Source organism: Panthera uncia, assembly GCF_023721935.1.
Source record: "Panthera uncia isolate 11264 chromosome B3 unlocalized genomic scaffold, Puncia_PCG_1.0 HiC_scaffold_1, whole genome shotgun sequence".
Taxonomy (NCBI): domain Eukaryota; kingdom Metazoa; phylum Chordata; class Mammalia; order Carnivora; family Felidae; genus Panthera; species Panthera uncia.
The window spans coordinates 4665257-4684609 of record NW_026057582.1 but is presented as its reverse complement, the minus strand read 5'-3'; the positions used below and the strand labels follow the sequence as shown (position 1 = coordinate 4684609).

The following is a 19353-nucleotide window of genomic DNA, read 5'->3' as shown; positions in this document are numbered from 1 at the left end:
ATCCGGAGAGCCCCAAAGGCCTCAGGTATGTCCCTTACCGAGGTCAAGGGCCAGCCTCTGCGAGCCGCTGATCTCTGACTTCTCCCCTGGAGGGCTTTGCCCTCGCATCCTCACATCTTCCTGAATCCCAAGGCGTGAGTGTATCCCACGCCCACGCCCAGGACACCCCATCGCCCCCACCAAACAGCCCTGGCAATGTGTCATCAGCCGCCTTGCGTTTTGCAGCTTCAGCAGGCTCGTCGCCCACAGCGTGAAAGATGGGATGGAAATGTGGAATGCCTGTCGACGGCGTGGCAGGAGGAGAGCCGGGAAACCTGCAAAAATAAACTGTGTGTGTGTCGATTCATCACTGGAGACGTGTCTGCATAAATACACCCACAGCATGGACTATTCTGACCAGTCTCTTTAGGGATCCAAGTGTTCCCATGGGTGTGTGTGTGTGTGTGTGTGTGTGTGTGTGTGTGTGTGTATACACGTCTGCCAGGGTGGTGATATCTGTGTGAGCGTTCGTTGTGTCTCAGCAAATAAATGCTCTGGAGAAAACCTGGAAGGATGCGCCCAACCCCGAGGCAGGGATTACTTCCTGAAGGTGAGGCCGTGAGGTCAGGGTGGTTGTTTTACAAGCTGCTCTGCTCTGTTTCACAAGCGTGGATCATTAAAAAAAAATAAAAGATATCTAATTCGTGTTTTAAAATTAGCGTCCCCCTCCCTCGGGGCGAGCATCCCGGAGACTCGCCCTCCTCCGATTCCTGCACCGCGCCCCCTGCCGGCAGGAGGTCCGTCAGCGCTGCCTCCTGCACCGGGGTGGAGACCGCCCCCGGGCCTTTGCGAAGCGGTTTGACCCAGAAGCATTGCGAGGCCCAGGAACCTACCCCTCTTTCCGCCCCTGGGGCTCTCCTGGGGCCCTGACGTGGCTGTAGCCGGAGGGAACCGCAGCGGTGCTCAGGGGCCCCCATCCCACTCCCCGGCGGCCGCGAGGCCAAAGGAGGGGCAGAGAAATTCTGGCTTTTGAAATTCTTATTTTAACCTCTTTTCCGCCAGTCCGTAGGTCCGCTAGAGTGGGGGCAACACCCACCTCCCCGCCCCGTCCCCACCCTGGGACACAGTCAGGGCTCTGTGCACCCATGCGGGTGGTGGGGGCGGTAGAGGGGAGAATTGCTTGCTGGTGTCTGAGGCCATGCCATGGCTTGGGGTTGGGGTGGGGCGAATTCGGAAGGTGTGGGTGGGTTCGTGGGTTCAGGCCTCTAAGGACCGGGAAGAGAGAGTTCCTGACCGGAGAGAAAAAGGGAAAAGAGATGCCCAGCAGAGGAAAGGCCTGCGGGGGGAAGGAGCCAGATGCTGTGTTCCTGGGTGGGGAACAGCCCTCGCATGAGGCTTGGGAGGGTGTCTAGGGGCTGGGAGGTGGAAGGAGATGTGGACATGAGATGCGGCCACTAGGGCCATTAAAAGTCCTGGAAAAGGGGCGCCTGGGCGGCTCAGTCGGTCGGGCGTCAGACTTCCGCGCAGGTTGTGATCTCGCGGTTCGAGCGTTCAGGTCCAGCGTCAGGCTCTGTGCTGACAAACAGCTCAGAGCCTGGAGCCTGCTTTGGATTCATTCTCATTCTCTCTCTCTCTCTCTCTCTCTCTCTCTCTCTCTCTCTCCTTCCCTCCCCTGTTCATGCTCTGCCTCTGTCTCTCAAGAACAAATAAATGTTTAAAAAAATTTTATAATAAAAAAATCAAAATAGAAGTCCTGAAAAACATCATCAGGGAAATACAAATCAAAACCACAAGGAGATACCACCTCACACCTGTCAGAATGGCCAACATGAACTCAGGCAACAACAGATGTTGGCGAGGATGCAGAGAGAGAGGATCTCTTTTGCGTTGTTGGTGGGAATGCAAACTGGTGCAGCCCCTCTGGAAAACAGTATGGAGGGTCCTCAAAAAACTAAAAATAGAACTACCCTACCACCCAGCAACTGCACTCCTAGGCATCTATCCACCGGATACAGGTGTGCTGTTTCGAAGGGGCACATGCACCCCCATGTTTATAGCAGCACAAACAACAATAGCCCAAGTATGGCAAGAGCCCAAATGTCCATCGATGGATGAATGGATAAAGATGTGGTGTGTGTATCACACACACACACACACACACACACACACACACACACACAATGGAGTATTACTCGGCAATCAGAATGAAATCTTGCCATTTGCAACTAGGTGGGTGAAACTAGAAAGTATTATGCTAAGCGAAATTAGTCAGAGAAAGACGAATATCATATGATTTCAGTCATATGAGGAATTTAAGATACAAAACAGATAAACATAAGGGAAGGGAAGCAAAAATAATATAAAAACAAGGAGGGGGACAAAACAGAAGAGACTCTTAAATACAGAGAACAAACTGAGGGTTGCTGGAGGGGTTGTGGGTGGGCGGATGGTCTAAAAGGGCAAGGGGCATTAAGGAGGACACTTGTCGGGATGAGCCCTGGGTGTTACACGTAGGGGATGAATCACTGCAATCTACTCCTGAAATCATTATTGCACCATATGCTAACTAACTTGGATGTAAATTTTAAAAAACACACAAAGAAAAAAGTCCTGTAAAACAAATCCATCCAAGAGTGGATCCTCCTTGAACATTTCTTCCTGGGTGGGCCAGCTTGGCAGGGGGTTGGGTCAGTGACACTTTCACCTCTGCAAAGAGCAAAGGCAAACAGGGGATTGCAACTGAGACCTTGAAAGAGACAGGTACATCCAGCCTGTTGGTCACTGATTGAACCAGAGACTGGCTGCCCTGGAGAGTGGAGTGCAGGAAGGGCCTGCTCCAGGAGGCAAGAACAAATAGCATGCCCAGGACTAATCCTTGTGCTGAGATAATTACCTCATGACGGGTGCCTGCGTGGCTCAGTTGGTTAAGCGTCTGACTTTGGCTCAGGTTGTGATCTCGAGGTTCATGGGTTTGAGCCCCACATCGGGCTCTGTGCTGACCGCGCAGAGCCTGCTTGGGATTCTCTCTCTCCCTCTCACTTCCCACTCCTTCCCCGCTCACGTGCTCTCTCTCTCTCAAAAATAAATAAGTAAACTTAAAAAAAAATCACCTCGGGGCCCTAGGGGCCTGACTCATTCAACCCCATCTGCCTACCTGGCCCTGACTGCTTTTAAACCCCACTCACTGGCTCATTGCACACCACCCCCCGTTCATCCATCTGCCACAGAGAAGGGTGTATTGTGGGGCACACAGGGTCACACAGAGGGCGGGAGGGAGAGCCTAGAGCTGCGGTCCTGCACCTGCCCCAAAAGGAACCTCAGCATTCACCATCACCACCCCCAAGCAGGGTCTTTGACCGGCTTGAGCCGAACCTCTGTCCTGAATGCTCTGCTCACCAGTGTAGCCCAGTACCTTTCACACGGGGATGCCTTTGCTTGGGAAGTTCCTCTGCCTGGAGTGCCCTTACCTGGGCCCAGCAGAGGTCCCATGCTTCAAAGCTGAAGCTTTCCCAGACCTCTCCTGAGCGTGGCTCCCCTCGGCCGAGACAGGTTGTCTTACCTCTGGGTTTTCAGTGCCAACACAGGGCACACAGTAGGCACATAATAGGTGCAGACCGAGTGTATTCCTCACCCACCAACCGGATAAAGACTCAGCCTGCCCTCGGAGCCTTGGTTTTCCAGCTGTGGAATAGATGCTGGGAAGAGCGCCATGGCCTGTCCCTCCAGGAGCGACATGGGGACCGTTCGGAATCCACCCCCTATGAGCCTCTGGGCTGCCATCAACCCAGAGATTTCTACTTGGGGGCCTTGGAGCAGGACGAGTGGATGTTTTTTTCCTCCGAGATCAAACCCAGGGGCCCCTCGCGTGTCTCGCCTCCTGGGTGCCCGCTCTGGACCACAGAGGATGAGAGCCCCTGACAGGTAGAGATGCCAAGCCTAGGCAAGGAGCAGGCACTTCTCCAGGATGGGCCAGGGAGGAGAGGAGGGCCAGGCCCGGTGACCCTAAGGGCAGATCACAGCCACCAGCCCGAGGTGACCTCAGGAGGCTGCCAGGGGCATTTATAAACAGCCAGGCCAAACCACAGATATCAGTGGCCTGTAAAAGGCACTCCTTGTAAAATGAACTCTGCTGTCCCAACTTCTATCTCTTGTGCCTTTTCCAACAATGGATTTGGTTCACGTCACATTCTAGTGTATGAGATAAAAGCTCAACGGGTCAAGTTCCCTCAACCAGGACTCTATTAACTGACCATCTGCCACGTGTCAGGCCTCAGGGGGAGGGACATGGAAATACTGTTATTACAACAACATATAGATAATAATATAAAGCAACGTTGAGCCAAACAAGCTAGATCCAAGAGACCACATACTGCATGATTCCATTTAGATTAAAAAATTAATCCGTAAAGGTAAAGGTCAAAACAGTAGCTGCCCTCGGTGGAGGCTCCTGGGGGACTGGAAGGTGCTATGACTCGATCCGCACGGAGCCACACTGTGGACATATGGGAACATTCATCCGGTCACTCACAAAGATTTTGTACTTTAATTTTTTTTTAATGTTTATTGATTTTTGAGAGAGACAGACAGAGAGCGAGCAGGGAGGGGCGGAGAGAGAGGGAGACGCAGAATCCAAAGAGGCTCTAGGCTCTGAGCTGTCAGCACAGAGCCCAACGCAAGGTTCGAACTCACGAACTGAGAGATCGTGACCTGAGCCGAAGTCGGACGCTCAACCGACGGAGCCCCCCAGGCGCCCCAAGATTTTGTGCTTTAATGTAAATACACCAATAAAGCTACTATAATAACAGACCGCTAGACTAATGTTAGCTCAAGCCGCTTCCATGCTGGCAGGCAGGGCTGTCTCCACTGCTGTGTCCCCAGGGCCGAGCACAGGGCAGCACCGTGACGGGTGCCCGGGCTCCGGGTGGCAGCTCCCTCCACGCTTCCTCACGGTGGCGAATGATCATCAATACCCCCGTTTCACAACCACCGAGACTGCAGCTCCGCGGCAGCCGGTCTTGTCTGACTCCAAAGCTCTTCCCAGAAAGTTCTGTGGCCACCCCAGCTCTGGGAGGGGAGACGGAGAGGTGAGTCAGAAGATGAGCGTGAGCTTCCGGCGAGCACCAGGGCCGGCTACCATGGCCAGGCTACGAGGAGCCGGAGAGGGAGGGGCCTGAGAGCCACAGGACGCGGTGCGCAGGCTGAGCCTTAAGGATGGATGAGGTTTCGACCAGCAAAAACTGGAGGGACAGCAGCCCAGGTGGAAGAAACAGCAGGAGCAAAGGGCTGGAGGGAGGAGAGCACAAGGTGTGGTCAGGACAGGGGTGCCCAGGTTGGGCTGGTACATAGGAGCTAGAGGAGGCTCAGCAGGGCGGATGTGACTGGCACAGCCACAGGCTGGCACCAGGGAATGTTGGGTTCTTCCGGGAACTCTGGGGTCCCGAGAAAGGTCCGGAATGCTTTAATAAGATGATGCCAAACATGATCTGCTTTTGAGCTGGTGTCAGCCAGCGATGCCTGGATCAGAAAAGAGGAGCATTAGGGCGGGATGCATCTGACGTCAGTCATCTGCCTAGGCACAGAGCTTTGGGCCACCTGAAATCCGGGACACACCCCAAGCCCCTCCAGCAGTGGGTGGCTCCGCTGAGACACTCATGGCTGTGATCCCTGGTCAGGGCCCCAGACGCCTCCTCCAAGCGGAGGCAGGGAGGACAAGGATCTGTCGGGTGGCCTAGGCAGGGACGTAGGGACACGGGGCTCAGAGAGAAGAAAATCAAGATGCCCTTGAATTCCATCTCAAGCATGGCCACTGTTGGCCCTCTGTAGGGAATGTGGGATGGGACCGAGCTTTATTTTCATTCAAAAAGCTGTTACTACACCAAGGGAGCATCTGAAAATTGTGACATCTTAGGACCGAAGCTGTATATATGGAATATATGATGTTGGTTTCCACTTAAGATTGTATTGCAATAAGGACGGTGGAAGGAAGGAGGAAGAAAGAAGAAAAAACATCATCATGTCATTACGCATACTGGGGAGTCAATAGATAATCTTCGGGGAAATGAAGGATGAAGTGTGTTATATAAAATTATAAAGGTAACCATAGGTACGCAGCTACAAAATTTCCAAGACGCCAAAAGAAACGCTTGTCCCCAAATTAAGCAAATATTTTATAACCTACAAAAATAGAAAGCATCAAATAAATTGACTTAATTGGGACTGAGATAGATTTGTCACATTGATATATGCAAGTGGGTTGTTAACTCATCTGTAAAAGGAAATGCCTGGCAGATGGTTCACATTCAGCCTTAAGCTGGAGGCAAGAGACACTCCCCAAACAAGAAGACTCAGAACGAAAATACAACGATGGTGCAAGGGGTAACAGGCAATGTCAACAAACAGAAAGCAGGGGTCAAGTTCAAGGCAAAATATTGTTTGAAGTCAAGAGGAGCACTTTATTTTAATTTTCTTAAATGTTTATCTATTCTTGAGGCAGAGCACGAACAGGGAAGGAGCAGCAGGGAGGGAGGGAGACAGAGGATCCGAAGAAGGCTCTGTGCTGGCAGCAGAGAGCCTGATGCGGGGCTAGAACTCACAAACCCTGAGATCATGACCTGAGCTGAAGTCAGATGCTTAACCAACTGAACCACCCACGTGTCCCAAGAGGAGCATTTTATAACGATGAATACGGGTGGCTCAGCCGGTTAAGCATCCGACTTCGGCTCAGGTCATGGTCTCATCATTTGTGGGCTCGAGCCCCACATCCGGCTCTGTGCTGACAGCTCAGAGCCTGGAGCCTGCTTCAGATTCTGTGTCTCCCTCTCTGCCCTCCCTGCTCACACTTTGTCTCTCTCTCAAATATAAACATTGAAAAGTAAAATAAAATAAATCCAGTAGGTATATATATATTTTCAATTTTAAATAGCTAAGTCAGTAACTGGTCTGGTCAGAAGAAGAAAGGAATAAGGAGTGCCTGGCTGGCTCAATCTGTTAAGCGTGGGACTCTTGAGTTCAGCTCAGGCCATGATGTCAGGGTTGGCGAGTTGGAGCCCCGCATGGGGTTCTGCGCTGACAACATGGAGCCTGCTTGGGATTCTCTCTCCCTCTCTCTGCCCCTCCCCTGCTCATGCTCTCTCTCAAAATAAATAAAAGTTAAAAAAAATAATAAAAAAATGTAAAAAAGGAGTAACATACAAATGCGCTAAAGGAAAAGATAACTGGGGCAAACTTTTCACTGCACACCCTTTGATGCCTTTTGAGCTGCCCTTAGCGCCAGAGGCCATCCGGGACAAATCAGTAAGGTCCAATTTGGCTTCCCAGGTTTTGGCAAAGCCCTTGCTGCCACGGGGGCGAACGGCCTCCGCAGCAGGACATGCTACCCCCCAGGAGAGTCTGTTTTCCCGAAGCTGCGCTCTGCCCGCGTCCTGGCGCGTTGGCTTCTTCTGGGCGCTAAGATGCATGCTATTTCCGTGGGTTGAACCCTGGGTGCCGAGAGTCCCCCCTTGGACGCTAAGGAGCACCTCCCTCCCCTGCCACTGCCTGAAGGGTGCAGGCCGCTCAAGGGTGTCCCGCGGGTCGGAGAGGCCAGGGGGCGCGTCCCTGCCTCCCAGCCTGCACACCTCACAAGGAGCCACCGGCATCTCCAGGGGCTTCTCCAGCTGCATCTACCCCCTCTCCCCCGCAGTCGCTCGAGAGTAAGGGAGGAGAGGTGGTCCTGGCCAGCTTCTGCCCTTTACCTCGCCCTGATGGGCCCCCAAGGAGCCTGGGGCTGCAGCTAGGGAGGGGCCCCTGTCCAGGAAGAGCCCTCTGGGAGAAACGTCCCCAGAGAAGGACACTTCCAGGCCGGGAGAGTAGCGAGGGGGCCCTGGAATGCCGGGGAGTCCAGTGCCCGGGCAGCAGGGAAGGCTTCCTGGAGGAAGCGGCGTGCAGGTCGGGACCTCACAAAGGGGGTGGAGCGTTACGCGGGAGGAGAAGGGACTCGTAATTCCAACGGCCCCCTGCAGGCCCCGCGACCCTCAGAGGCCAGGAGCTGAGGCTTCTCAGGGAATGGGTGGGGCGGGGACTACGTGCCAGACCCTACGAGAAACGATCGCGGCCCGGGGACGCCGGATGGCCTCGGAGAACACACGTCACAGGAAGTCCGTAGGAACTGGTCATTCAGCCAAGTGGACATCCCAGGATTGCTGATCGCCTACCGGCCGGGCATTCGAATTGGTGCGCTCCGGTGGCCCGACGCGCCCTGTGCCGCCCCCTGCTGGCGCTTCGGTCCGCGGCTAGCTGCGCCGCCGCCGGGTCGACGCGGGTGGCTCTAGAACCCAGCGCGGCGACTGGCTACCCCGGATCAGGTGTCCCCGTCCCGACCAACCAGCGGGGGAGGCGGGGTCTCGCCGCCGGGCTGCGGGCGGGGCGGCGGGGCTGATGGGTCCGCCCACATCGGTGCTGGGAGAGCAGAGCAGAGCTGAGCTGCTGGGGGCCTCGCCGAGACCGCAGGCTCCGGCGCCTTGGAGACGGTGCTCCCGCCTCCCTTCCCCACCCAGCGGCTGGAGCAAAGTTTTCAAACCCCAGAGTGGCTTTTTGGGGGATAAAGGCACAAATACTTGTCATGCCCCAGACTCTGCGGATCTGGGCCCTGCGGCCTCAGGGTCACTCCTCTGGCCTTGAATTTCCCTCCAGCTTTCACTCCAGCTACCCTGGCCCTCTGCCACCTGCTCCCTCCAACCCCAGACCTAGACCCAGCCTGTGTCCTCTGCTTAGCCTGCCCTTCCCCCCACTCCTCCTGGCTTTCTCTGGCTGATCTTTCCAGACCCGGGCTGGCACAGGGTTAAGGTTCCGTTAGAGGTTTGTGCAGATCCTAGGGTCTTCCTTTTTCCCTGCACGGACCACCCTGCCCTGGGCGGCTGGCCTGCTGTCTACGCCCCATGACCTTTCATCTCTGTATCTCCTTGCCCCAAGCAGGGGTACATAGTACATAGTAGGTACATAGTAGGCACTTAGCCCCTGTATTGATGCCCCTATGTTGATATGAACCAAGGAGAGAGATGATGGCTAAGGAACTAACATCCCATCATCTGAGTCCCAGGCCCCACGCCAGGCACTGTCGTACGGCTGGCTGACTGACATTCAGTTAGGTGATAGCCCTGGAAGTGAGGAACTGGGGTCCCCTCTTCCTGGGGAGTCAGGGAAGGCCAAGAAACCGAATGGCTGGCCCAGGGTTCCTCAGCTGCACTGGTCAGGGGCAGGACTGGCTGGCTGTGGACACCGCTTTGCCAGGCAGCCTGGGCCTGGGGTCTCTGCTGGGGAAAACTGATGGGCAGTCCCTCTAAGGGCGGGTCAGGGCCTGGAGTAGACTGAAAAGGGAAGAGGACTTGGGGTCCTGCTGTCCCCTCAACCCCATCTCTTCAACTGCCACCCCCAACCCCTTCTCCAACTACACTGACCCATGTCAGCTCCCACACCAAGGCCCCCGGGCCTTTGCACGTGCTGCTCCCTCCTGGATCCACCCAGGCCTGCCTCCATCGCATTGTCAGGGCCCATGTCTACTTTCCAGACCGAATCTTGCTGAGCACTGGCCCCGACCAAGTCCTGAGGACAAGCATATGCCGAGACATGAATTCAAATCCAGCCCCTCTGCCTGACACATTTATGGCTGCCCTCAGAGAACGGCTTATCAGTGGGCTCGCAAAAAAGTGCAGTCTACGGAGGGACCACTCTGCTGATTTGCTGGCATCGAGCTGGGGCTTTGGTGGACATGGAACCCCCAGCACCCAGCCTGCACGGTCAGATTGTGAAAAGGGCCTTTTGGTTTCAAAAAGGCTTGTTGACATGAATGCCTCTCACTTCAGCAACATCTGAGAGTGAAAATAGTCTGCTTCATCAGAGGCTGGTCCCTCTGTGCAGACGGCCTGCCGCCCGCCTCCACCATCAGGCCAGTGGGGCCGCAGGGCTCCCCCCTCCATAGTGAGCCGGAACTCAGAGAGGCTCAGCTCTGAATCCTGTGTGACAGCGGGCAAGTGACTTCACCCCTCTGATCCTCCATTTCTCCATTTTCTTCCTCTCTTGTTGCTTTAGCTTTCATTTCCAATAAAATAGTAGGTACCCATTTTTAAAGAACAGCTAGAACTCTAAGGCTTGGAATGGCAAACAGCAGTCCCCTGTTCCTGCTCCGCCCAGCCTGGGTTCTCCCCCTCAGAAGCAGACATTGCATTCTTCTAAATGTTTTTTCTGGCTCTCATCTTTACACGTGTGACAGGCTTATGCTGACAGTTGCTGATTTTTTTGCCTTTAGAAAATCCAGTGACTGCCTGCAGCTGAGAGATGAGGATTTAGCTCAGTTAATCTGCTGTCTCTTTAGACTTGCTAATTCCGGACTTTTCATATAAATGGGATCACCTAACCTGTGGCCTTCAGTGGCTGGCATCTTTCACTGGGCATCATGTGGTCAAGGTTCCTCTATATTGTAGCATGAATCAATACTTCATTCCTTTTTATGGCCAAATAATATTCCATCGCTGTCACGCATTGTTTTAACCTGCTTTAAAAAAAATAATTTTTTTTTTTAAAAAGATATGAGGAAGGTAACACATTGCTGCAAGCAGTCCTCTCTGAAATGGGAGCCCGGCAAGGTGCTCCTGCTGCTGGCAAGGGCTTAAAGAACCCAGGGGCGCCTGGGGGGCTCAGTCCGTTGAGTGTCCGACTTCCGCTCAGGTCATGATCTCGCGGTTCGTGGGTTCGAGCCCCGTGTTGGGCTCGCTGCTGTCAGCCCAGGGCCCCCTTTGGATCCTCTGTCTCCCTCTTTCTCTGTCCCTCCCCAGCTCACACTTTCTCAAAAATAAATAAACCTTAAAAAAAAAAAAAAAAAAGAACTTAAGGAGCACAGCGGGGCATGACTTTATCATTCATTCTTTCATTCATTGACTCACGCACTCACTCATTCCACCAACACTGAGCACCGGTGTTGAGCGGGGCCCTGGCGACCCAGAGACGGAGCAGCGCCAGCCTTTGCCGGGGTCAGTCTAGCATGCAAACACCTGAGCTCACTGCACATGCTCTGAGCAGACACTGGGGGGTGGGGGGCGAGAGTGAGGGGGACCACGTGCTGGGGGTGGGACAGATGGAAGGCTTTGAAGGAGACACCGGAGTTAGAGGTGGCAGATGGGGCAGGGGATGGGAAAGCCTGGCAGAAAGAACAGCATGTACAAAGGCCCAGAAGCATCAAAACTGGCCCGGTCCCTTCCTTTTAAAGAGACCCACGCAGTCAACCGCACTTTCCTTCTCTGCCCCTCACCTCACCCACTTCTGTCTTAGTTCCTCTTGAACAACTGTATTACCCAGAGCAGGGGCTCTCAACCCCGGGGTCCACAGAGAACCCTGGGGAAAGGGAGGCCAGAGGATGGGAGCCTGGGGTTTCTGAAATTGGACAGAAAAAAACTTACATCCTCATTTTTACCCACCTCTGATATTTACTTTCCTGTCAGTTAGGAACGGGGGCCACAAACCTCAGTGGTGACTTTCTCACCAACAGAAATCCAGATATTTTCAAATCACTTAAAAAAATTTTTTTTTTTTTTACATTTATTTATTTTTGAGAGACAGAGAGGGAAAGAGACAGAGCATGGGCAGGGAGGGGCAGAGAGAGAGGGAGACACCGAATCCCAAGCAGGCTCCAGGCTCTGAGCTGCCACCAGAGAGCCCGACACGGGGCTCAAACTCATGAACTGTGAGATCGTGACCTGAGCAGAAGTCGGACGCTCAACCGACTGAGCCACCCAGGTGCCCCTCAAGTCACATTTCAACTGAATCAAAAAATCTCTAAATATCATTTACACTGCTACTTCAAAATGATAAATTTTATTTATTAAAAAAATTTTTTTTAGTGTTTATTTATTTTTGAGAGAGAGACAGAGTGTGAGTGGGGGAGGGCAGAGAGAAAGGGAGACACAGAATCTGAAGCAGGTTCCAGGCTCTGAGCTGTCAGCACAGAGCCCGATGTGGGGCACGAACCGACAAACTGTGTGATCATGACCTGAGCCGAAGTCAGATGTTCAACCGATTGAGCCACCCAGGCGCCCCCAAAATGATAAAGTTTAGACTTACAGCTTTGGTATTGCTATTTAATGTTAATAAATACACTACTCCATTCCACATGTATTTAAAACTTTTATGAATTGCTTTTCTACATGATTGGTTTCCTCCATGTACTTATTTAAAAATACTGTTTTGGAGGGCACCTGGGTGGCCCAGTAGGTTAAGTGTCCAACTCTGGATTTTGACTCAGGTCAGCCTGCTTGGGATATTCTCTCTCTCTCTCTCTCTCTCTCTCTCTCTCTCTCTCCTCCCTCTATACCTCTCCCTCCACTCATGCTCTCTCTCAAAATAAATAAAAATAAAATAAAATAAAATAAAATAAAATAAAATAAAATAAAATCTCTTGGGGAACACCTGGCTGGGCTCAGTCAGAAGAGCATGTGACGCTTGATCTCAGGGTCGTGAGTTTGAGCCCCATGTTGGGCCACAGAGATGACTAAAATCAATAAATAACTTAAAGAAATAGAAATAAAGATATTGTTTTGAGGAGTTCATATGCTTCTCCAGTCGGCCTCAAGGGTCCATGGCATGCAAAGGTCAAAGGTGCCTTATCTAGAGAGAGGGCAAGTCACTGGGGTGGGGTGAGAGCCAGCAGGCAGGGAGGGGCACACTGCCAGGGATAGGACAGCTGTAAGGACTGGCCACCCAGCCCATGGAGCACAGAGACCCAGTGGGGCCTGTCAGGAAGGGAGGTTGCCAGGCACATCCCCACCCGGGGCCATCTAGCACAGCCCCAAACCCTGAACTTCGAGGGTATAGCCCCAGTGTACCAGGAGATCTGAGCACACCCTCTGTGTGATGCAGGCGAGGAGGCCAAGCGGGAAAGAGGACAGAGGTCTCCAGATGTCCTGCAGAGTGCCAGTGCTCAGGCAGCACGGCCCCAGCCCCAGTCCCCCATCTGTCCAAAGCTGCAGAGCTCTGGGTTCTGAGCCAGGCAGAGGTCCAAGGGCCCTCAACAGAAAGGGATCCTTCAGGCCCCTAGTGGTTATGACCAAATCCCAGCATTGTTACAGATGTGGAGACTGAGGCCCAGAGAGGCCAAGTGACTAGTCTGAGGTCACACAGTGAGTTGATGGCCCGGCCACTAGAACCCAGGCCTCTGGACTCCCCAGTGGGGTCTGTGGCCGCCATGGCCCGTGAAGGCACTGGGTAGAGCAGGTCTGGTGTGATACTGAGGTGGAAGACAGAATGCACATTTCTGTGTTCCTACAGTAAGATGTATGTAGTAAGAAAAGTGAAAAACTTGGGCCCCCAAGCCAGGACACAGGACCCACAACTCTACCCATTATACAGACATTTTAAAGTTTATTTATTTGTTTAGAGAGAGCAAGAGTGGGGGAGGGGCAGAGAAAGAGAGAGAAGAGAGAGGGAGAGAGAGAATCCAGAGGAGGCTCCACACTGTCAGCACAGAGCCTGAAGCGGGGCTCAAACTCACAAACCGCGACATCACGGCCTGAGCCGAAAGCAAGAGTCAGGTGGTCAACTGACTGAGCCACCTAGGCGCCCCTGGACCTGTCTGTTGACCAAGTGAACAACCAGAAACATATGCCTGCCCTCTGGGAAGACCCACTTGAGGACAGAATAATTCTATGCAAAGCGTTTTTTTAAGATATTAAAAAATATTTTTTAATGTTTACTTTTTAAGAGAGAGAAAGACAGAGGGCCAGCAGGGGAGGGGCAGACAGAGAGAGGGAGACACAGAATCTGAAACAGGCTCCAGGCTCTAAGTCAGCACAGAGCCCGATGCGGGGCTCGAACTCACAGACGGCGAGATCATGACCTGAGCCGAAGTTGGACGCTCAGCCGACCCAGGCGTCACCCAGGCGCCCAAGATTCATTCATTCATTCATTCATTCATTCATTTCGAGACAGAGCACAAGTGGGGGATGGGCAGAGAGAGGAGACACAGAATCTGAAGCGGGCTCCAGGCTTTGAGCTGTCAGCACAGAGCCTGATGGGGGGCTCGAACTCACGAACCGTGAGATCATGACCTGGGCCAAAGTCGGACGCTCAACCAACTGAGCCACCCAGGAACCCAAGATACTATTTTTTACATGTTTGTTTGTTTGTTTATTTATTTAGAGAGTGAGTGGGGAAGGGGCAGAAAGAGAGGGGGGACAGAGGATCCGAAGCGGGCTCCAGGCTCACAGCAGAGAGTCTGATGCGGGGTTCGAACCCACGAACTGTGAGATCATGACCCGAGCTGAAGTCGGACTCAACTGACTGAGCCACCCAGGCGCCCCAACGCAAAGCAGTTTTGATAACAGGCAGACACAGAGAGCCCAGGAGAAAGGGGGCCCAAGCTCGCTGGAAGCGGTGGCCTCAGTGTCGTGAAGGGTCCAGGCAGGGCAGTCTTTGGTAGCGATCTGCGTGGACGGAAGCCCCGAGACAGGAAGCCCAGGTGTGCCACAAGCTGTGTGGGGCGGAGCAGAGGGAGGGTGGGCAGGTGGCGTGGTCCGACAGGATGGGAAGGAAGGAATGTGGTTTCCCGAAGAGAGCGCTGAGCCCGAGCGGACCTTCCCACGGAGCAGCCTCCGGCCCCGACGGCCCCACCCGGGGTTCTCAGATGCGTTCAGGGAGCAAAGAGCTCCCGCCTTGGGTAAACTCGGAACGCAGAGAAAGAGGGAAGTGCCCAGTTCCAGTTCGTCTGTGAGGCAATCATAACCTTGACGGCAAAACCTGAGACGGGAAATGAGAGAGAGAGAAAAGCACAGGGCAGTCTCACTCGTGGACACGGACGCAAAATTCCCACACGGGGAACGAACTGAAGCTGGCAGGAGACTACGCCACGGTCAAGCCGGGTTTGTCCCAGGAGCGCGAGTCGGGCTCCGTATCGGAAAACTCAGCAGAATCTACTTCAGGGAAAAAAAGAAGTCATTACCATCCTCTCTAGGGTTGCAGATACAATCTAAGATCCGTTCGTGAGAAGAACCCTTAGCAAAACCCTTCGCGAGGGACCTCCTCACCCTGACCAAGGCCCTGATCAATCACAAACTCCCATGACATCACAGACAATGCCGGGGCACCGAGTGTTCCCCTGCGGGCCTGGACACACGACCAAGATCCCCGTTGTTCCCACTGCCAGCACGGGTCAGACGGTACTGGAGGTCCTGGTCAGGCCCGTACGGCAAGGGGGAGAAAAAAGTAGAAAGATTCGAAAGGAAGACACAGAACTGGCATTATTTTGGGGCACCTGGGTGGCTCAGTCGGTTCAGCGCCCGACTTTGGTGCAGGTCATGATCTCACGGTTCGGGAGTTCGAGCCCCACGTCGGGCTCTCTGCTGTCAGTGTGGAGCCGGCTTCGCATCCTCTGTCTCCCCCTTCTCTCTGCCTCTCCCCTGCTTGTGCGCTCTCTCTCTCTCTCTCTCTCTCTCTCTCTCTCTCAAAAATAAATAAATAAATAAGCTGGCATTGGGGCACCTGGGTGGCTCAGTTGGTTAAGCATCTGACTTCGGCTCAGGCCACGTGAGTTCGAGCCCCGCGTCCGGGTGAGCTCGAGCCCTGCTTCGGGTGAGTCCTGCTTCTCTCTCTCTCTCTCCCTCTTTCTCTCTGCCCCTCGGGGGATTCTTTCTCTTCCTCTCTCTCAAGTGGCCCCTCTCCCACTTGCACTCCCCCTCTCAAAATAAATACACTTAAAAAAACAATCGCCAAACTGCTAAAAAAAAACAAAAACAAAAACAAAAAACGAAAAAAAACCCTGGCATTACTTAGAGATGATAGAAAAGTCAAAGAATTGGGGTGCCTGGGTGGCGCAGTCGGTTGGGCGTCCGACTTCAGCCAGGTCACGATCTCGCGGTCTGTGAGTTCGAGCCCCGCGTCAGGCTCTGGGCTGATGGCTCGGAGCCTGGAGCCTGTTTCCCATTCTGTGTCTCCCTCTCTCTCTGCCCCTCCCCCGTTCATGCTCTGTCTCTCTCTGTCCCAAAAATAAATAAAAAACGTTGAAAAAAAAAATTAAAAAAAAAAAAAAAAAAAGAAAAGTCAAAGAATTAACAGATAAGCTACTAGCACGCAGGAGTTTGACAAGATTGCTGGGAATAAAAATCAATATGCAAAATACCCCCTAAACAACTGAAGCTATAACAATTAGAAAATGAAGTGAGAGAACTGGTTTGGGAAGGCAGTAAAGTACTTAGGAAACAAAACTAAGTGAGGGCGGTCTCTGGTTTCTTTTAAAAAAAAAAGAAAGAAAAAAGAAAATGAAGTAAGAACAACCATTTACAAAGACATCGAACATAGGCATCTTAATGAAATATGTCCAAGATCTCTTTGGAGAAAATCATAGAACCCCATCGTGGGGGCACCTGGCTGGCTGAGTCAGAAGAGCATGCGACTCTAGATCTCGGGGTTGTGAGTTCAAGCCCCACATTGGGCCTAGAGCTTACTTTAAAAAAAAAAAGTTAAGGGATGCCTGGGTGCCTCAGTTGGTTAAGCGACCGACTTCAGCTCAGGTCATGATCTCTCAGTTTGCGAGTTCGAGCCCTGTGACGGGCTCTGTGCTGACAGCTCAGAGCCTGGAGCCTGCTTCAGATTCCATGTCTCCTCCCTCTCTCTACCTCTCCCCTGCTCATGCTCTGTGTCTGTCTCTCAATAACAAATAAATGTTAAAAAAATGAAAAAAGAAGAAAAAGTTAAAAAAAACCCCACAGCTTCATTGTGAGTTAGATGCCTCAGTCAAGTGCCAAGATCGACCATGACCGTAGATTGGAAGACTGAACAGTACAAAAGGAAAGGTCCACTCTCCCCCCGTGACTTGTAAGGTCAGTGCCAGTTAAAACCCTAAGGGGCTAATCACAAAACTCTGCACTGGGCTCACCTGCAGGGGAAGGGAGGGCGGAGGTCAGAACAGGAGGGGTTTCTAGGGGTGAAGCAGTGGTTATGTGGGGGGAGGGGATATTTAACAGTGAGCCTGGTCCACTGCTCTTGGCCGTTATATAAGTGGATGCCCCCCAAAATTATACATCAAGATTTATGAAAATGTGCCTATGCCTTCACCCTGTAACTGTTCTCCTGAAAACAATCCCAAAGGAAAAAAAAAAAAAAGCAATTTACTCCTTGCCAGCTTTATCTGTAATGCTGAAAACCAGGAGAGAAAAAAAAGCCCGCTGCTTTCTAGGGGTGGGGTTTGAGTTCTGGCTTTGCCACCTACCAGCTGCTAGACATCATTCCCCCGTGTGAAGTGGCAGAAACAGCACCCAAGCCCTCAGGATGCCCAAAAGGCACCTGGCACCCAGCCAACAGCCCCCTGAAGCCTTTCTGGACGAAGAACGAGGGTTGGATCCCCTCGCCCCACGCCTCCGGGAGACCGCGCTCCCGGGGTTGATGCACCAGCTGGGCTCTGGCCACCTGCCCAGGTGCGCCGGAGACGACGTCCCACCGCTCCAAACCCCCACCACTCTGCTCTTCTCCGTGCGTCACCCCAGCTTCCTGCCTCCTGCACCCCCAGCGCGGTTCTACCAGCCACTTCAGCTTGCTAAGCCCCATCCCGAATGGGCTCCAGTGAGGTCCAGCTGTCACTGCCCAGCGAAGCTCCCCTCGCCAGCTGCCAGGCTTCATCAGGGCAGGCAGCCACACCTGTCCACAGCACAGCACCTGCTCACATACCTGTCAGGTCCCGGGCTCGAGCTGGCTTCCATGCAACGGCCTGCCTACCCACCGTCGCTCACATCTGTTCGGATCGGCTTCCACTGCCTGCATTTCCCGTGTTCTGGCTGGGCACAGGGTGAAAGCCAGGTGCCCCTGACCCTGGCATTCATGAGCTCCTGGGTAAGTTAGTGACCAGGCTCCCAACTGACAGCTGTCGTCCATGAGGAGGGCCTCCACAGCCAGATGACCCCACCCATAGCAGCAGGTTAGAGGGAGCCCGAATCCTGCAGTCTTCCCACCCTGGGTCCTGAGCCCCTGGATGCTGTCGTAAGTTAGAGATAAAAGCCCGCGTAGAAACTAGCAGAAATGGCCCATGTTGTAACTTAGGGGGGGTACTTTTCACAGATGCCATTAAATAAGTATTTCGATGTGGAGGGGACCTACCCAAGGACACAGGAGGTTAGCAGTGGAGATAAACAGAAATGCGAGCCCTGACCCACGGTGAGCTCGCCCCTTCCCTGCTTAGCTCTGTGCTTCCACACAAAGCCCTGGTCAGAGGGCCACCAGAGGCAGGGCGCGCGCACTGGGTCCCCTACAGCACCTCCCTCCACAACCAGAGTGAAGGCAGAATCGGGCTCTACAGGTAGAGTCCCAGCCCTGAGGGCGCACACGCCCACACAAGCACAGGTGGCCCGGCCCCTGCCCTTCACACGCTTTGTCCCACTTAACTCTGTCTTTACCGTGAACCGAGAAGTCAAGTCGTCGTGAAGACGCCCACGCAGAGGAACTGCCCCGGGAGGTCTCCTCCATCCCGTCTGCCCCCCCTTACCACTCCCCTGCAGCTCCAGGCGGCTTCCTCACCTCACCTTAATCATGAGACTGTTGCCCCACTCCAGAAATAGCCTGTACTATTTTTTTTTTTTTTTTTACAACTTTTAAGCTGATTTAGATTCCAGCCTCATTTAAGGCCTAGTACTTTCTCTCGGATCCTGCCTAGGAATCTGCCCTTAAGACAGAGTCACACCCATGACCTTGGGTCTTCCTCCAGAGTTCCTTGATTCCAAGATGGGTTTTTGGGTTGTCAGTGGGATCAGAACCTTGTAACACCCAGGCACGTGGGTGGCTCGGTCGGTTAAGCATCCGACTCTTGTTTTCAGCTCAGGTCTCCATCTCACCATTCATGAGCTCGAGCCCACGTTGGGCTCTGTGCTGACAGCTCAGAACATGCTTGGGATTCTCTCTCTCCTTCTTTCTGCCCCTATGCCACCTCTTTAAAACACACACACACACACACACGCACATGCACCCCTTAAAAAAACAAAACAACCACCTCGTAAAACCAACCAGAAACTTGGGGTAAGGATGGGGCCCGGCAGGCTCGAAGCGACCCCAGGCGTATGCAACGCAGGCTGAATGCAAAGTAGGAAGTGGCACGGTGGTCGTGGTCATTTAGTGGGTTCGGCCCCCTCCCTGCAGCCGAGGGCCTGTTGGGAACTGGGAAGACAGAGGCTCCTGGCAGGGAGGCGACTCCGTCCAGTTCCCAAGTGAGGCTCTGGACGCTGCCTGGCTGCAAACCACTGCGTTCAGAGGTGCTGCTGGGGGTGGGGGGGTTGCCCAAGCTGATCCAGGCTTTTTACCCAGCAAGCCTTGAGTGAGCTCTCCATAGGGGTACCGCCCACACACAACGCTTGCGCTCAAGGAGCTTACAAT

General features: G+C 53.4%; 1 protein-coding gene across 1 annotated transcript in view; it reads right to left on the bottom strand.

The window, feature by feature from the left end:
- Nucleotides 1-4096: 4096 nt before the first annotated feature.
- LOC125909175 (WAS/WASL-interacting protein family member 1-like) overlaps nt 4097-19353 on the bottom strand; it is a 31558-nt gene continuing 16301 nt past the window's right edge. The window contains exon 3 of the mRNA XM_049612168.1: nt 4097-5043. Coding sequence (XP_049468125.1) covers nt 5042-5043 — 2 coding nt within the window. The 3' untranslated portion in view covers nt 4097-5041. The remainder of the gene's footprint in view (nt 5044-19353) is intronic.